This window comes from Ochotona curzoniae, unplaced genomic scaffold, assembly GCF_017591425.1.
Source record: "Ochotona curzoniae isolate NIBS_2020 unplaced genomic scaffold, NIBS_Ocur_1.0 contig_2699, whole genome shotgun sequence".
Taxonomy (NCBI): domain Eukaryota; kingdom Metazoa; phylum Chordata; class Mammalia; order Lagomorpha; family Ochotonidae; genus Ochotona; species Ochotona curzoniae.
In genome coordinates this window covers 4002432-4015664 of record NW_024465561.1, presented here as the reverse complement: position 1 = coordinate 4015664, position 13233 = coordinate 4002432, and the positions used below count along the sequence as shown (strand labels likewise).

The following is a 13233-nucleotide window of genomic DNA, read 5'->3' as shown; positions in this document are numbered from 1 at the left end:
CACTGCCGTCTCCCAGGGCCTAGCACAGCACATGGCAAACAGTGGGTGATGTAAGCAAAGGGGCCTGGTGCTGCGTGCGTCTCCCAACCAACAGGGAGCGTGAGAGCATCAGGGGGCCCAGGGTGTGTCCTCTTGTCGATGGGCACCTGGGCAACCTCAGCTGAGGCTGAGGTGGGTTGGGGTATGCTGGAGGCTGTACTTAAAAAAAAAATGTTTATTCATTTTTATTGGAAAGGCTGATTTACAGAGACAAAAAGTTACAGAGAGAAAAATCTTTCCATCTGGGCCGGGTGCAGTAGCCTAGCGGCTAAAGTCCTCGCCTTGCACATGCCGAGATCCCATATGGGCGCTGGTTCTAATCCCGGCAGCCCCGCTTCCCTTCCAGCTCCCTGCCTGTGGCCTGAGAAAGCAGTCAAGGACAGCCCAAAGCTTTGGGACCCTGCACCCACATGGGAGACCTGGAGGAAGTTTCTTGCTCCTGCCTTTGGATCGGCACACCACTGGCCATTGTGGTCACTTGTGGAAAGAATCAACAGACAGAAGATCTTCCTCTCTGTGTCTCCTCCTCTCTATATATCTGACTTTGCAGTAAAAATAAATAAATCTTAAAAAAAAATTTTTTTTTTCTATCTCCTGCTTCACTCCCCAAATGGCATCAGATTGGCCAGACCTGAGCTGATCCAAAGCCAGGAGCCAGGAGCTCTTCCGGGTCTCCCACATGGGTGCAGGGTCCCAAGGCTTTGGGCCGTCCTTGACTGCTTTCCCAGGCCACAAGCAGGGAGCTGGATGGGAAGTGGAGCAGGCGAGACACGAACCAGCACCCATATGGAATCCTGACGTTTACAAGGGGAGAATTAGCCAGTTGAGCCACGGTCCCTGGGCCTATATGTTAAGGAAACCTGAAGAGAAAGACAGAACAGAGGGGTCAGCAGATGCAGCCACTCAGCTCCGGATCTCCGAGGACAAAGCAGTGAGGAAGGTGGCCCAGACACACACCTTGGGTCATTTCTCCCCTGGGCCTGGAAGTTCTGGACCTGGCCACCAGAGGGCGCTGTAACCCAGTCTTTGTTCAGCCCAGGCGGTTCTGGAACCCTCCGTCCCAGGAGAGATTTCCTCAGGCTCCGGGGGCTGGCCAGGGCAGACATCCGGGGAGCCCCTTGAGCCAAGGGCCCCTACGGGCTTCTGCGGCTGACCCCAGCCCATCCCTCTCTGTTTCCATGGACAAAGTGAGGTTCTGCAGTCCCTGGGCTCCCCCCGGAGGCTCACAGACGGCCTCCTGCCCCGGTGGGGGAACTGAGGGGTAGCCACAGCGAGAATGCCCACGAGCGGCCTACGGACTCACCTTTCCCACGTAGAAGACACTCCTCTCAGCTTCTCTCACAGAACCTCATGCCTGAGAGGCAGAGAGAGAAGGAGGCCTGCAGAGAGGAGGTACACCGAGACAGCGTCTGCCTGCTGTCCAGTCTTCACCCTCGCTGCCCGTGACGGCTCGGCCTGGGTCACGCCAAAGCTGTGAGTCTGGAGCACCATCCATGTGGTAGGGGTCCAGCAACCTGGGCCACCCCCCGCTGCCTCTCATAGTGTGCGATGTCGCCTCCCCATGGCCCCACTCTGTCCCCCTGAGCCTGCTTCCTGAGGCTGCAGCAGGAAAGGAAGGCTAGTGACTGCAAACCACAGGAGGTATTTCAACTCCAGAGGCCTAGGGTGCGGCGCGTGGGGCTGAGACCAAGGTGGGGGAGGGACAGGCACTGCAGCATTGTGGGTTAGGCTTCTGTGTGCAACATCCACAACCCAATTGGGAGTTGCGACTTCTGGTTTTGCTCAGCTCCTGACCCCGCTGCCTGCTCAGGCAGCTGATGACGGCTCAAGTATTTGCATTCCTGCCACCCACATAGGAGGCCCACATGGAGTTCCAGGCCCCTGGCTTCAGCCTGGCCCAGCCCCAGCCAGTGCAGCCATCCAGAGAACAAACCAGCAGGCTACTCCTACCCATCCCGGGCATTGTCCAACGCTCACCCTCTGCCCACTGCAAGGAGCTCGCTGGGGGAGCCCACTTTGTGGCCTCACGGTCATTATTTGTTGTGAATATTTCTGAGTGTGCCCGTTGACTGGGCAGGGCCCCCAGTCCCAGCCTTTGCCTGCTCTGGACCACACTGCTAACTTTGGGTGTTGCTGTGCGGCCATTTCACCTCTCAGTCCCCCACTGCGGATGCTGCCCATTCTCCTCATTGGCCAATCAGATTTACAGAGAGAAGGAGAGACACAGAGACAGATCTCTGACCCCGTGGCTCACTCGCCAAGTAGCCGCAACAACCAGAACTGAGCCGATCTGAAGCCAGGAGCTTCTTCCAGGTTTCCCAAGGCTTTGGGCCGTCCTTGACTGCTTTCCCAGGCCACAAGCAGGGAGCTGGATGGGAAGTGGAGCAGCTGGGATACAAGCCAGGGTCCATATGGAATGCTGGCTCTTGGAGGTAGAGGATTAGCCAATTAGAAGATAAGCCATGTGCAAGTCCCCAATAAATTATATTTTTTACAAGTGTCCATTTGTTTGGAAGGCAGAGAGAAAATATTCCATTTACTGTTTCATTCCCCCAAATGTCCAAATATTCACAACTGTAAGGGCTGGGCCAGAACAAGACCAGGAGCCAGGAACTCCACCTGGGTCTCCCCCGTGGGGTCTGGAACCCGGCTTCTTGAACCTTTGTCCACTGCCTCCTGGCTGCTGGCTTCCAGCGGCCCAGCACTGTGAGACATTAACCAAGAGACCCAAGAGCTCACGTCTCAGTTCTTCAAATAAATAAAGCTAATATGTAGATTAAAACTTTTTAAAGATTTATATATTTTTATTGGAAAGTCAGATATACAGAGAAGAGATAAACAGGAAGATCTTTGGGCCCGGTGCTGTGGCCTAGTAGCTCAAGTCCTTGTCTTGAATGCTCCAGAATCCCATATGGGTGCCGGTTCTAATCTCAGAGGCCCCACTTCCCTTCCAGCACCCTACTTGTGGCCTGGGAAGGCAGTCGAGGACGGCCCAAAGCCTTGGGACCCTGCACCTGTGTAGGAGACCCGGAAGAGGCTCCTGGTTTCGGATTGGCTCAGCCCAAGCCGTTTTGGCCTCTTGGGGAGTGAATCATCAGACGGAAGATCTTCCTCTCTGCCTATCCTCTTTGTATATCTGCCTTTCCAATAAAAGTAAATAAATAATAAAAATCCGTGGAGCTATTTGCCTTTGCTCTCATGTGGAGCTGCAGCCCGAAGACGGCCGTGGTAAACTGGAGCTGCCCCATAAGCGCACACCTGCATCGTGGCCTCGCCTGCGCTCCCCGACTCCGAGACAGGAACTTTGATTGCATAAGCGCCTGGGTTTAAGGCAATTTGTCATAGCAACCTAAAGTCGGACACTCTGGCTGCTTTGCAACCGCCTTGTCTGGTTCGGAGCCGGCGTGGCAGCTGTGGCTGAGGACGGTTCCCTCAGTGGCACACAGGGTGGCCAGCTCCGCCTGGCACCTGCCGCCGGCCCACTACCACAGTCCGAGGGTGCCTGGAGCCAGGCCTCGCTCTGGTCTTCCCGTGCAACACGCCTGGGTTGCCCTGCGGGTCCTCATACCATGGCAACTGCATGTCAACAGAACCAAGAGGAACTTCTGTTCACCAAGCTTTTTTCCTTTTTTCCAAAAATTTATTTTTCTTGGAAAGGCAGATGCATAGAAAGAAGGAAGATCTTCATCCACTGATTCGCTCCCCACGTGGCTACAACAGCCAGAGCTGAGCTGATCCGAAGCCAGGAGCCAAGAGTTTCTTCTGGGTTTCCCATGTGGGTGCAGGGACCCAATGCCTTGGACTGTCCTCCACTGCCCTTCCAGGCCACAAGCTGGGGAGTGGATGTGAAGTGGAGCTGCAGGGATTAGAACCAGCGCCCTTATGGGATCCCAGCATATACAAGGTGAGGATTTAGCCACTAGGCTACCATGCCTGGCTCCTCTTCTTTTTTTCTTGACAATGTATTTATTTATTTATTTGAAAGGCAGAATTAAAGGAGAGAAAATTCTTCCATCAGCTGGTTCACAGCCCAAATGGCTGCAAGGACTAAGGGCTGGGCCAGATCAAAACCAGAACCCAGGCGTTTCCCCGAAGTTTCCCTCGAGGGTGCAGGGGGTTTGAGGTCTTGGGCCTTCCTCTGCTGCTTTCCCAGGCCATAAACAGTGAGCTGGACCAGAAGAGGAAAAGCTGGGACTAGAACCGGCTCTTAGATGGGATGGAAACACTGAAGGCAGAGACTCAGCCTACTATCCCATTGCGCTGGTGCCAAAACACAGCCTTTGTTGTTGTTGTTGTTGTTGTTGTTTTTTAAATAATGATTACATGGTTGGTCAGGATGGGAAGGACTGAGGTTTAGGGAAAATTGGGTGAACTGATTTGTTTCCGAATGTGCTATTTCTTCTTGTTGTTTCTGGGGGAAGGGGAGAGACAAAGGGGGGAACCACACATGACTTTCCAAATGTCCCAGTACCCAGGGATGAGGAACTGCCCCCTCATATCAACCCAGGGTGCCAGTGTGTATATTCTAAGGGTTCTGCCCAAGTGGCTTGGCTAGTTCTGAAATGCTGTCCGTATCGCCAATCCAAGGACGCCGCAGCCCGCCATGTCCACTGGCTGCCATAGTCAACCTCAAGTCTGCAGTCACTGAAAATTTCTGCTGTCATCATTTGGCTGGGGTAGTTGTCACGTTTGTTCTTTCCTTTTTGCTTATTTTTTATTTTATTTTTAAAAATTGTATAAATTTTATTTTTGATAATTTGTACATATTTGATTAGGGTCAAGGGCTAGAGGAAAGTGGGTAAGACAATTGTTCCCACATTCTCTTGAATACATCTGTTTTAAGATAAAATGGTGTGGGGCTTGGAGCAATGGCTTAGTGGCTAAATCCTCACCTTATATGTACCCGGATCCCATATGGGCTATGGCTATGTAACAGTTCATATCCTGGCAGCTCCATTTCCCATCCAGCTCCCTGCTTGTGGCCTGGGAAAGCAGTCAAGGATGGCCCAAAGCCTTGGGATCCTGCACCCACGTGGGAGACCCAGAAACTGCTGGCGCCTGGCTTTGGATTGACTCAGTGCAACCATTGAGACCCCTTGGGGAGTGGAATAGTGGATGGGAGATCTTTCTCTGTTTCTCCATAAACCTGCCTTTCCAATAAAAATCATAGAGAGAAAGAAAACTTATAGCTGAGGCTGTGGTGTAAGGATCTTCCACCTGCAATGCTGGAATCCCAAAGGGCACTGGTTCGAGTTTCAGCTGCTCCACTTCTGATCCAGTTCCTTGCAGGGAGCCATTGCGGTCATTTTAGTGAGTGAACCAGCAGATGGAAGATCTTTCTCTGTCTCTCCCCTCTCTGTGCAACTCTTTCAAATAAATAAAGCTTCAAAAGAAATCTTGATTGCCTGATGCAATGTCCTACCGAGGCCATAGCTTCCACCTGCTAGTTCACTCCGCAGAGGCTGTAGCCCAGATGCGTGGCTTCTGTCCAGGTCTCCCAGGAGGGTGGCTGGGATCCAGCCCCTTGGGCCATCCCCCTGCTGCCCCCTCAGGGTACACCCGAGCAGGGAGCTGGACTAGGGAGCAGACGTGGGCACGGAACCTTTGCACTGTGACTCCAGCCTGCGGCGGCTTCACTGCTGAGTCCAGTTCTGCCCGGAGCTGGTTATGGCCACTCAGCACCTGCTAGCCCCTCGGGGAAGGAGTTCCTGACCCACCCCAGCCCTGCACTCCGCCCTGGCTGCCTTTTGCAACGAACTCCCACGGCCACCAGGGGGCGCGGCGGGCTGGCGTCCACGCAGCGAGGGTGGAGGCTTGGCGAGGGGGCCGAACTTCTCCAAGTGCAGAGGGAAAACCGAGGGTCCTTTGGGGGAGGCGGCTGCCACGTGGTGAGCCCCAGGCGTGTTGTGGGGGCACTGTGACTGCCCGCAGCTAGGGGCCGGGCCTGGGGGACACCCCTGAAGGGCCCAGGGCCTCCAGGGACACAAGGAAGACGAGCTGGAATGGTGGCTGCTGGGGGGAGGAGGAAGTAGTGAGCTGGAAACGGGACATCGCAGGCCTGTGCCGCTGGCCTCCCAGGGGACATTTTTGTGTGGTTGCTTGAAAGGCAGTCAGAGACGTTTGTCATCTGCTGGGTCTCAAGCCAAACGCCCACCATAGCGAGAGCCACGCCAGGTTCAAGGCTGGAACCCAGATCTGTGGCAGGTCCTCAGCGTGGGTGGCAGGGACCCAAGTCCTTGAGCCACAGGGCGTGTGACAGCAGGAAGTGGGACTCGGAAGTGAGCCAGGGCTCCAGTCCAGACACTTGAAAATGGAACGTGCTCTTCCCAAGCAGTCTTTTTAAATTTCTTCTCCAAAATTAATTTAATTTGAAAGAGTTACAGAGAAAAAAAAAAAAAGAGAAAGACCCTCTAGCCACTGATTCACTCCCCAAATGACCACAATGAGCAGTACTGGGCTAGTCTGAAGCCAAGAGCTAGGAGCTTCTTCATGCAGGTGCAGGGTCCCAGGTCTTGGGCCGTCCTCTGCTGCTTTCCCAGCCCACAAGCGGGGAGCTGGGTGGGAAGTGGAGCAGCTGGGATTCAAAGGCCCACGGAGGGACCCCGCACACGAAACATTCACAGCCTAAGACCCTGGGCCGTGAGCCTGATGCTGCTCCCACAGGGACAAGGAACGGGAACCAGACCCTGTGGGAGGGCAGTGCAGGGGTTCCCCGGCTGGTGGGGTGTCAGAGCTGTGGGTGTGTGTGAATGTGCCAGCGGGGGGCGGATCCTTCATTCACTGCGCTCATTGCATGTGGTGGTCTGCAAAGTTCATGTAAAGGCACTTAATGAAAAGCTGCATTAAAAAAAAAAAAAAAACGGGCCCGGCGCGGTGGCGCAAGTGGTTAAAGCCCTCGCCTTGCACACCCGGGATCCCCTATGGGACCGGTTCTGGTCCTGGCAGCCCCGCTTCCCTTCCAGCTCCCTGCCTGTGGCCTGGGAAAGCAGTCAAGGACGGCCCAAGGCTTTGGGACCCTGCACCCGCGTGGGAGACCCAGAAGAGGCTCCTGGCTTCGGATCGGCATAGTATCGGCCCGTTGCGGCTCACTTGGGGAGTGAATCATCGGACGGAAGATCTTCCTCTCTGTCTCTCCTCTCTGTATATCCACCTTTCCAATAAAAAAAAAAATAATAATAAAAAACCTTTAAAGTTACTGTATTCACTTATTAAAAGGCAGAGCCACAGAGATTTTTCACCCACTGGCTCACTCCCCAAATGACTGCAACACTCAGGGCTGGGCCAGGCCAAAATCTAGAGTCTAGAACTCTGGGTCACCCGTGTGGCTGTGGGGACCCAAGATCTTGGGCTACCTTCTGCTGCTTCCCCAGCCACGTGATCAAGAAGCTGGATGGAGAGTGGAGCCGCCGGGACTCGAACCAGGTACTCTGATACGGGAGGTACTCCAAGTACTCCAAGCAGAAATCTAACCACCGCACCACACTGTCTCCCCCTGTATAATTTTTGCACACGCGCCACATACACACAAACCCTTATCTTTTAATTCCATATTTCCACAAACTTTATTTGTTTGGAAGGCAGAGAGGAGAGATATATCTATCCGCTGGTTCACATCCCACAGGCTCACCCAGCTGGTGGGGCGTGGAGCACAAGTCAGGAGCTGACAACCCCAGACAGGTCTTCCCTGTTGAAGGGCGCGAACCTCCCAGGGTGCACGAACCTCCCAGGGTACATGTTAGCAGGCAGCTGGATCCGGGAGTGTGGCCAGGACAGGACAGGCCCGCTGCTACGGGCATCCCAGTGCGTGCCCCTGCACACCCGTTAGGAGCGCATGGCAGGGAAGGGCCGGCTCCGAGGTCTGTGCTGCCACCTGCGGGTGGCACACACCAGGGTACTGCGGACCCTCCTGTCTTTCTCTTCCTGTTGGACCATCTGGAATGGGAACCCATGCTCCGGGCGTTCTAGGATGGCCACAGGGTCCTCACTTTGGAACACTGGAATTGAGACCACAGCTCTGCCCCACCCCCCCAACTTCACATAACTGGGTCACCCAGGTCTGCTGGCAGAATACAGAGGAGCTAGTTTCATTGTTTTTCTTGAGTGAACAGCTGCCGCTACCTGTTCCCTGGGCCCAGTCACTCTCCCTGGGAATCTTCAGAGTGGCAGGGGGTGAGGGTGGGGGGTGTGGAGACCCAGGGGGAAAGGCTTAATCTCATGGGTCCTGACTCACCCATGGGCCAGGGCAAGGGCAGGAGCTGACGCTGTCCACCCTCATTGGCAGACAGCCCCGCCAATATCTGCTGTTCTCCCTTGCTCAGCCCCCGTGTCAAACCCCCACCTACACACGAGGTAGTCCCTTCACACCCACACGTCTATGCATCCTGGAAGACCACACCTAACTTCTACCACCCCTCTGACCTGGGCACAGAGCCATCATCTGGAATTCAGCCGCTACCCCCCACAACCCAGGAAGGACACTTGGCTGCCAGGAGCTGTTTCAGTTCATCTTTGTGGTCCCTGCACCTCTGGCTGTGCCAAGCATCCAGAAAGTGCCCAGGCCTCTCTACGGAGTGGATCTATGGGGCCACGTGTGTGTGAAGGTGACAAGGGCCATCCTGGGGCCAGGGTTGTCGTCCTGGCCCAGGGGGTCATTCCCACAGGGGCCAGGGGACAGGAAGTGAGCGAGTGGCCCAGGACTGCAGATCTCTTCTCAGGCCTGGGAGGAGGGCCAGCTGTGGGGGCTGGGACACAGCAGGAGGGGGGCAGGGAAGCCGGCGGTAACCAGGGAGAGGAGACACAGCCACTTGGTGTTATTGTTACAGAACCATGGAGTACAACTTTGGAAACAGGGTGGCGGTGACACAGAGGGGTGGCGGAGGCAGGCCGGGGTCAGGGGGGCGCAGTCGGCGCGCGGTCCTGCAGGGGGCGTGGGCTGCCTTCATCAGAGGGGCTGGGCTGGCGGAGACCCGGCTGCTTGTGGAGGCCTCGCAGCTTGGTCAGCAGCTCTTGGACGAAGTCCTGAGGGCAGGGAGTGGGGTGCTAAGAATGTGGGTGGGGGGCTCTGCCCTGGGCCCACTCTAGCACCCCCACACACCCCGCCAAGAGTCAAGGGGGCCCCTTCTGCTTCCAGGGCAGCAAGGGAAGGGCAGACACGGAGAAGGGACAGACAAGGGAGAGAGACACAGAGAGCCAGGGACACGGAGTCCGGGCCTCGGCCCACGTCAGACCCAGGAGGGTCCCCAGAGACATGGGCCCGAGGCGGCTGCAGGGCAGCCGGACACCCAGTGACGCTGGACCCCAGCAGCCCGATGGAGAAACACGAATATTTTTCCCTTTTAAAGCAGGGAAGGAAGTGGGAGGGTTAGGCGCCTGGGCTTCGGGACCTGTAAGACTGGGGGCCCCTGGGGTGGCGGGGGCAGTGACAGGCAGCAGGGAGGCAGGGAGACAGAAACCCGAGCCAGATGGGGGAGGGAGCAGAGATAATGGAGCCCCCGCAGCAGATGGGCAGGGAGGAGGGGAGAGCCGGGCATAGGAGAAGGCGCCAGCAGGCGGTGGGGGAGCGGTCCATGGGAGGCAGGGGCACCTCTGATGGGGGGACTCACCTCTGTGGGGTTCGTGCACGATTTCAGGAGTCCCTAAACACGCCCCCCCCCCAAAAAAAAACCACAGTAAATAATTCACACTGAATCCTCTCCACCCCTTCCCTTTCCAAGGCAAGAAGGCAAATGCAAGTCAGACTCCAGGGTGGACTGCCACCAGGCTTCAAGGGGAGGAACAGTCTGGGGGCCTAGGGGGTGGGGGTAGGGCAAGAAGGTCACAGCCTTCTCCAGCTCCAGGACAGCAAGGACCTGAGGGCTCCGTCCTTGGGGCTGTGTGACCCCGGGCAAGCAACCCCAGGCAGCCCTCTCTGCGCCCCCATTCCTTTTGCAGAAGACAGTAACCTGCACCCTGAGGTGAGGGATGGAGAGTTGGCACTGGGCAGGATCCTGCACCCTGAGGTGAGGGGTGGAGAGTTGGCACTGGGCAGGATCCTGCACCCTGAGGTGAGGGGTGGAGAGTTGGCACTGGGCAGGTGAGCTGCTGTATGGCACCTGGCAAGCGTTCAGGGAATGTGGAAACTGCTGTTGCTGCTGCTTTTAGGGGGGTGCCAAGTGTCAGACTGGGGGGGCTTCACACACACACACACACACGCACACAGGCACACGCGCACACACGCACACACACACACGCACAACCTACCTGGACCTTCCGGCTCCTCTCCTCCTCACTGTCCAGTTCCAGCAGCTCATCAATGTTTACCTCGTCAGGCATATCCGCCTCCTAAGGAGAAGGGGGGGAGTGTCAGGTCCCCTGTCTCCCTCCTTCCCTGGCCTTCGTCCCAGGCGGCTCTCTCTCTCTCTGCAGCCCCAGGCCCCAGCTGGCGGGCCCTGGAGCCATCATGTGGCAGTCAGGGACAGCACCGCCAAGACAGGACATCTGGGGGCTGGGGGAAGGGTGGCAGATGGGAGGACGGCAGCCCGGGGCGGGCGGGGGGGTGCAGCAGCAGCCCGATGGCTGGGCCCCTCTGAGTCCTAGGAGCCCCCTTCCTCCTGCCCGTGTCCCAGACACCTGCCCCCATGGCTGGCACGGGTCTCTCTCCTTGGCTCCAGCTCCCCCCCAGGAAAAAAACAGGCCCCATCGAGTCCTGGAATGTGGAATTCTGGGATTCAGGAGAGGGGCCCCGGCTCGTGTCCTTTCAAGGCAGTTTCCTCTCGGTGTTGCTAGGTGCGGGGGAGGGGAGCGGCCAGGCTGGAGCTGGTGGGGGCAGGGCCTCTGCCCCCAGGAGACAGGAAGGGCGGGGGACACTGGGGCCAGCCAGGGCCAAAGGGCAAACCCCTCAGGCCCAGAGGGGGGGACTGCGAGGGAGAAAAGCCCCAAGGATGGCTGGCTCAGCCCGCCTGCCAGCGACAGGACCCAGCTGGCCCCAGCTGCCCGCCCCCCAGTGGCTGCAGGCTTGGAGCGGAGGAGGGGTGGGTCCGTGGTGTCCCAGAAGGCTAGGAATGTCGTGTCACGGGGCCGCCAGAGCCTTGGGTGGCTTCCTACAGGGTATGTGCCTAACGGGGTCCTGGCCCACCCCCCAGGATGACCCCACACTGTGCAGCAGACCCCTAGCAACAGAGTTAGTGCCCCTGGAGGTGGGCAGCACGCACAGAACGTGGTGGCGCTAAGAGGGCCTGGCTTCCATGCCACCCGTGGCGGCACTGTCGGGTGAGCACGGGCCGTGGGGCCCTTGGCTGTGTTCCAAGGCCTGTGAACTGTGACCAAGGTAACCCGACCATTCACCGTCCAACGGGACTTTGAAAGCTTCAGAGCATGTCCTGGGCCATTGGGAAAAAAAGCGGTTTCCTAAAGAATCCTTTAATTCCGTGTTTTCCAGGAGCTCTCGCGTGGCTGCGGGACTAGGGCCTGGGAGTGTCTGACCCTGATCCATGTCCCTGCGCACTTGGGGGTCTGGTCTGCGGCCATGATGCCCGTTCTGTGCCTCTGCCGGCATGGCTGTGCGTGGCTAGGGGTCATGGTTGGTCACCGCAGGAGGCATTTGGGGTCGCACCGGGGGTAGCTTGGGTATATTCTGTGTGGCTACTGCCTGCCTCACCCTGTCTCTATGGACAGCCTGGGAGTGAGGGGTGTGTGTGTATCAGGGGGTAGTTGTTGTGTTGTGCACAGCTGCAAGGACCGACTCAGATGGGACCCCCGCTGGCGGGCTGCTGCATAGCCCCTTACCGCTGTGCCTCTCCTTGTGGCTTCCTGGGCTGTGCATCTGCGTGTGGCTGGCCACGGGCATGTATGGTCCCTGTCCCAAGTCCCTTTGGCTTCCAGACTCCCCTCCCCCACCCTTTCTCTTCCTCCTGTGGCCTGGGGGAGGTGTGGGAGTAGGGCGAGAAGGTCACACAACCTTCTCCAACTCCAGAAGAGCAAGGACGTGAGGTCCAGGCTGCCGGTCAACAACCTCCTGTGGCTTTGACCCCAACGTGGTCTCTTCACCTGCCTCGCCCCTGGAGGAAAGACTGGACACGTAAGTGTGCGCGTGGGACAAGTAAGGTGTCCCAAGCACAGTTGGCCAAGCTGAAAGACGAGACGTGGGGGTGCCCTCATAGCGCACAGCAGCTACAGTCATCCCGGGGACCCCCGGCGCGTAGGGTCTGCCCAGCCCAGATCCCCCACCTCTCATCCCAAGCCCCTCGCCCCGCCTCACCCTGCCGCGGTACAGCTCCTCCAAGCGCCCGTCGATCCACTTCTCCACGTCCAGCCGCCGCTGCAGCTCGCGCCGGTCGTACTTGACCGTGACTCGCGCGTGCCTTTTCTGCAGCCCTCCTGGGCTGCCCCCCGGCCCGCGGGCCCGCGACGGAGCCTGCAGCTTGCTCAGCACCCGCTTGCCCAGCCGCTGCGCTGCCATGCCGCCGCCTCCGCCGGCCGACCCCGCGCCGCGATGTGCGCCTGGGCGGTGCGCGCGTCCCGGGGGCCTCTGACGGACCGGGGCGGGGCCGGCCGGGGGCGGGAGCTCGGGCTGGCCCCGGGAGTGGGGATGGGGGTGGCCGGGCCCTCCGCGCACGCCCACCCCGCACGCCCACCCCGCACGCCCTGGCCTCAGCTTCCCTTCCTGCAGAGCGCAGGCTGCAAGCCCTCGTGGTCCAGGTATGGGCGGGGTCCGAGAGCCGCGGCTGGGACTCCCGGGCCTGGATCTCACGGGGCGGGGGACCCGGACTGACCGGGGCCGAGCCTTGTCCACGCCCTCTGGCGGCCGCGGAGGCAGCCCCGATGTGGAGCCGCGGTTTGCTGGTTCATTCATTCGGTCACACACGCATCCCTTTGCACCCCCCACCCCACACCCACTCACTCCTCTCTGGTCACTCGCGGCGGTCAGCGAACCGCAGTGCACTGCACACCCCGGCCAAGCCCAGGGCTCTGCAAGTCGCCGTCTTTGCAGCAGGGACACCAAACGCAGTCCACACAGCTTACCCAAGGGTTGCGGAGGGACAGGTCTCCGGGCCTCCGTGAGAGTCAGAGGAGTCCTGACTGCTCCACTTCCCAGCCAGCTCCCTGCTAAGCCCCTGAAAAGGCAGTGAAGGGTGGTTCAGGTACCTGGGCCCCTGGTCCCACGTGGGAGACCCGGAAGAAGCTTCGGCCTTTGGCTTTGGCCTGACCCTGCCAGCC

General features: G+C 58.5%; 1 protein-coding gene across 2 annotated transcripts; it reads right to left on the bottom strand.

Moving 5' to 3' along the window:
- Nucleotides 1–8928: 8928 nt before the first annotated feature.
- LOC121153876 (protein phosphatase 1 regulatory subunit 14A) lies at nucleotides 8929–12475 on the bottom strand. Of its 2 annotated transcripts, XM_040976634.1 has the most exons (4): nucleotides 12275–12475; nucleotides 10279–10359; nucleotides 9642–9674; nucleotides 8929–9057 (listed from the first exon to the last, which is right to left on the bottom strand). In XM_040976634.1, the coding sequence occupies exons 1-4, from the start codon at nucleotides 12473–12475 to the stop codon at nucleotides 8929–8931; spliced, it is 444 nt and encodes a 147-aa protein (XP_040832568.1). The 2 variants fall into 2 exon arrangements, with proteins under 2 accessions (XP_040832568.1, XP_040832569.1); XM_040976635.1 differs by lacking the exon at nucleotides 10279–10359.
- Nucleotides 12476–13233: the final 758 nt, after the last annotated feature.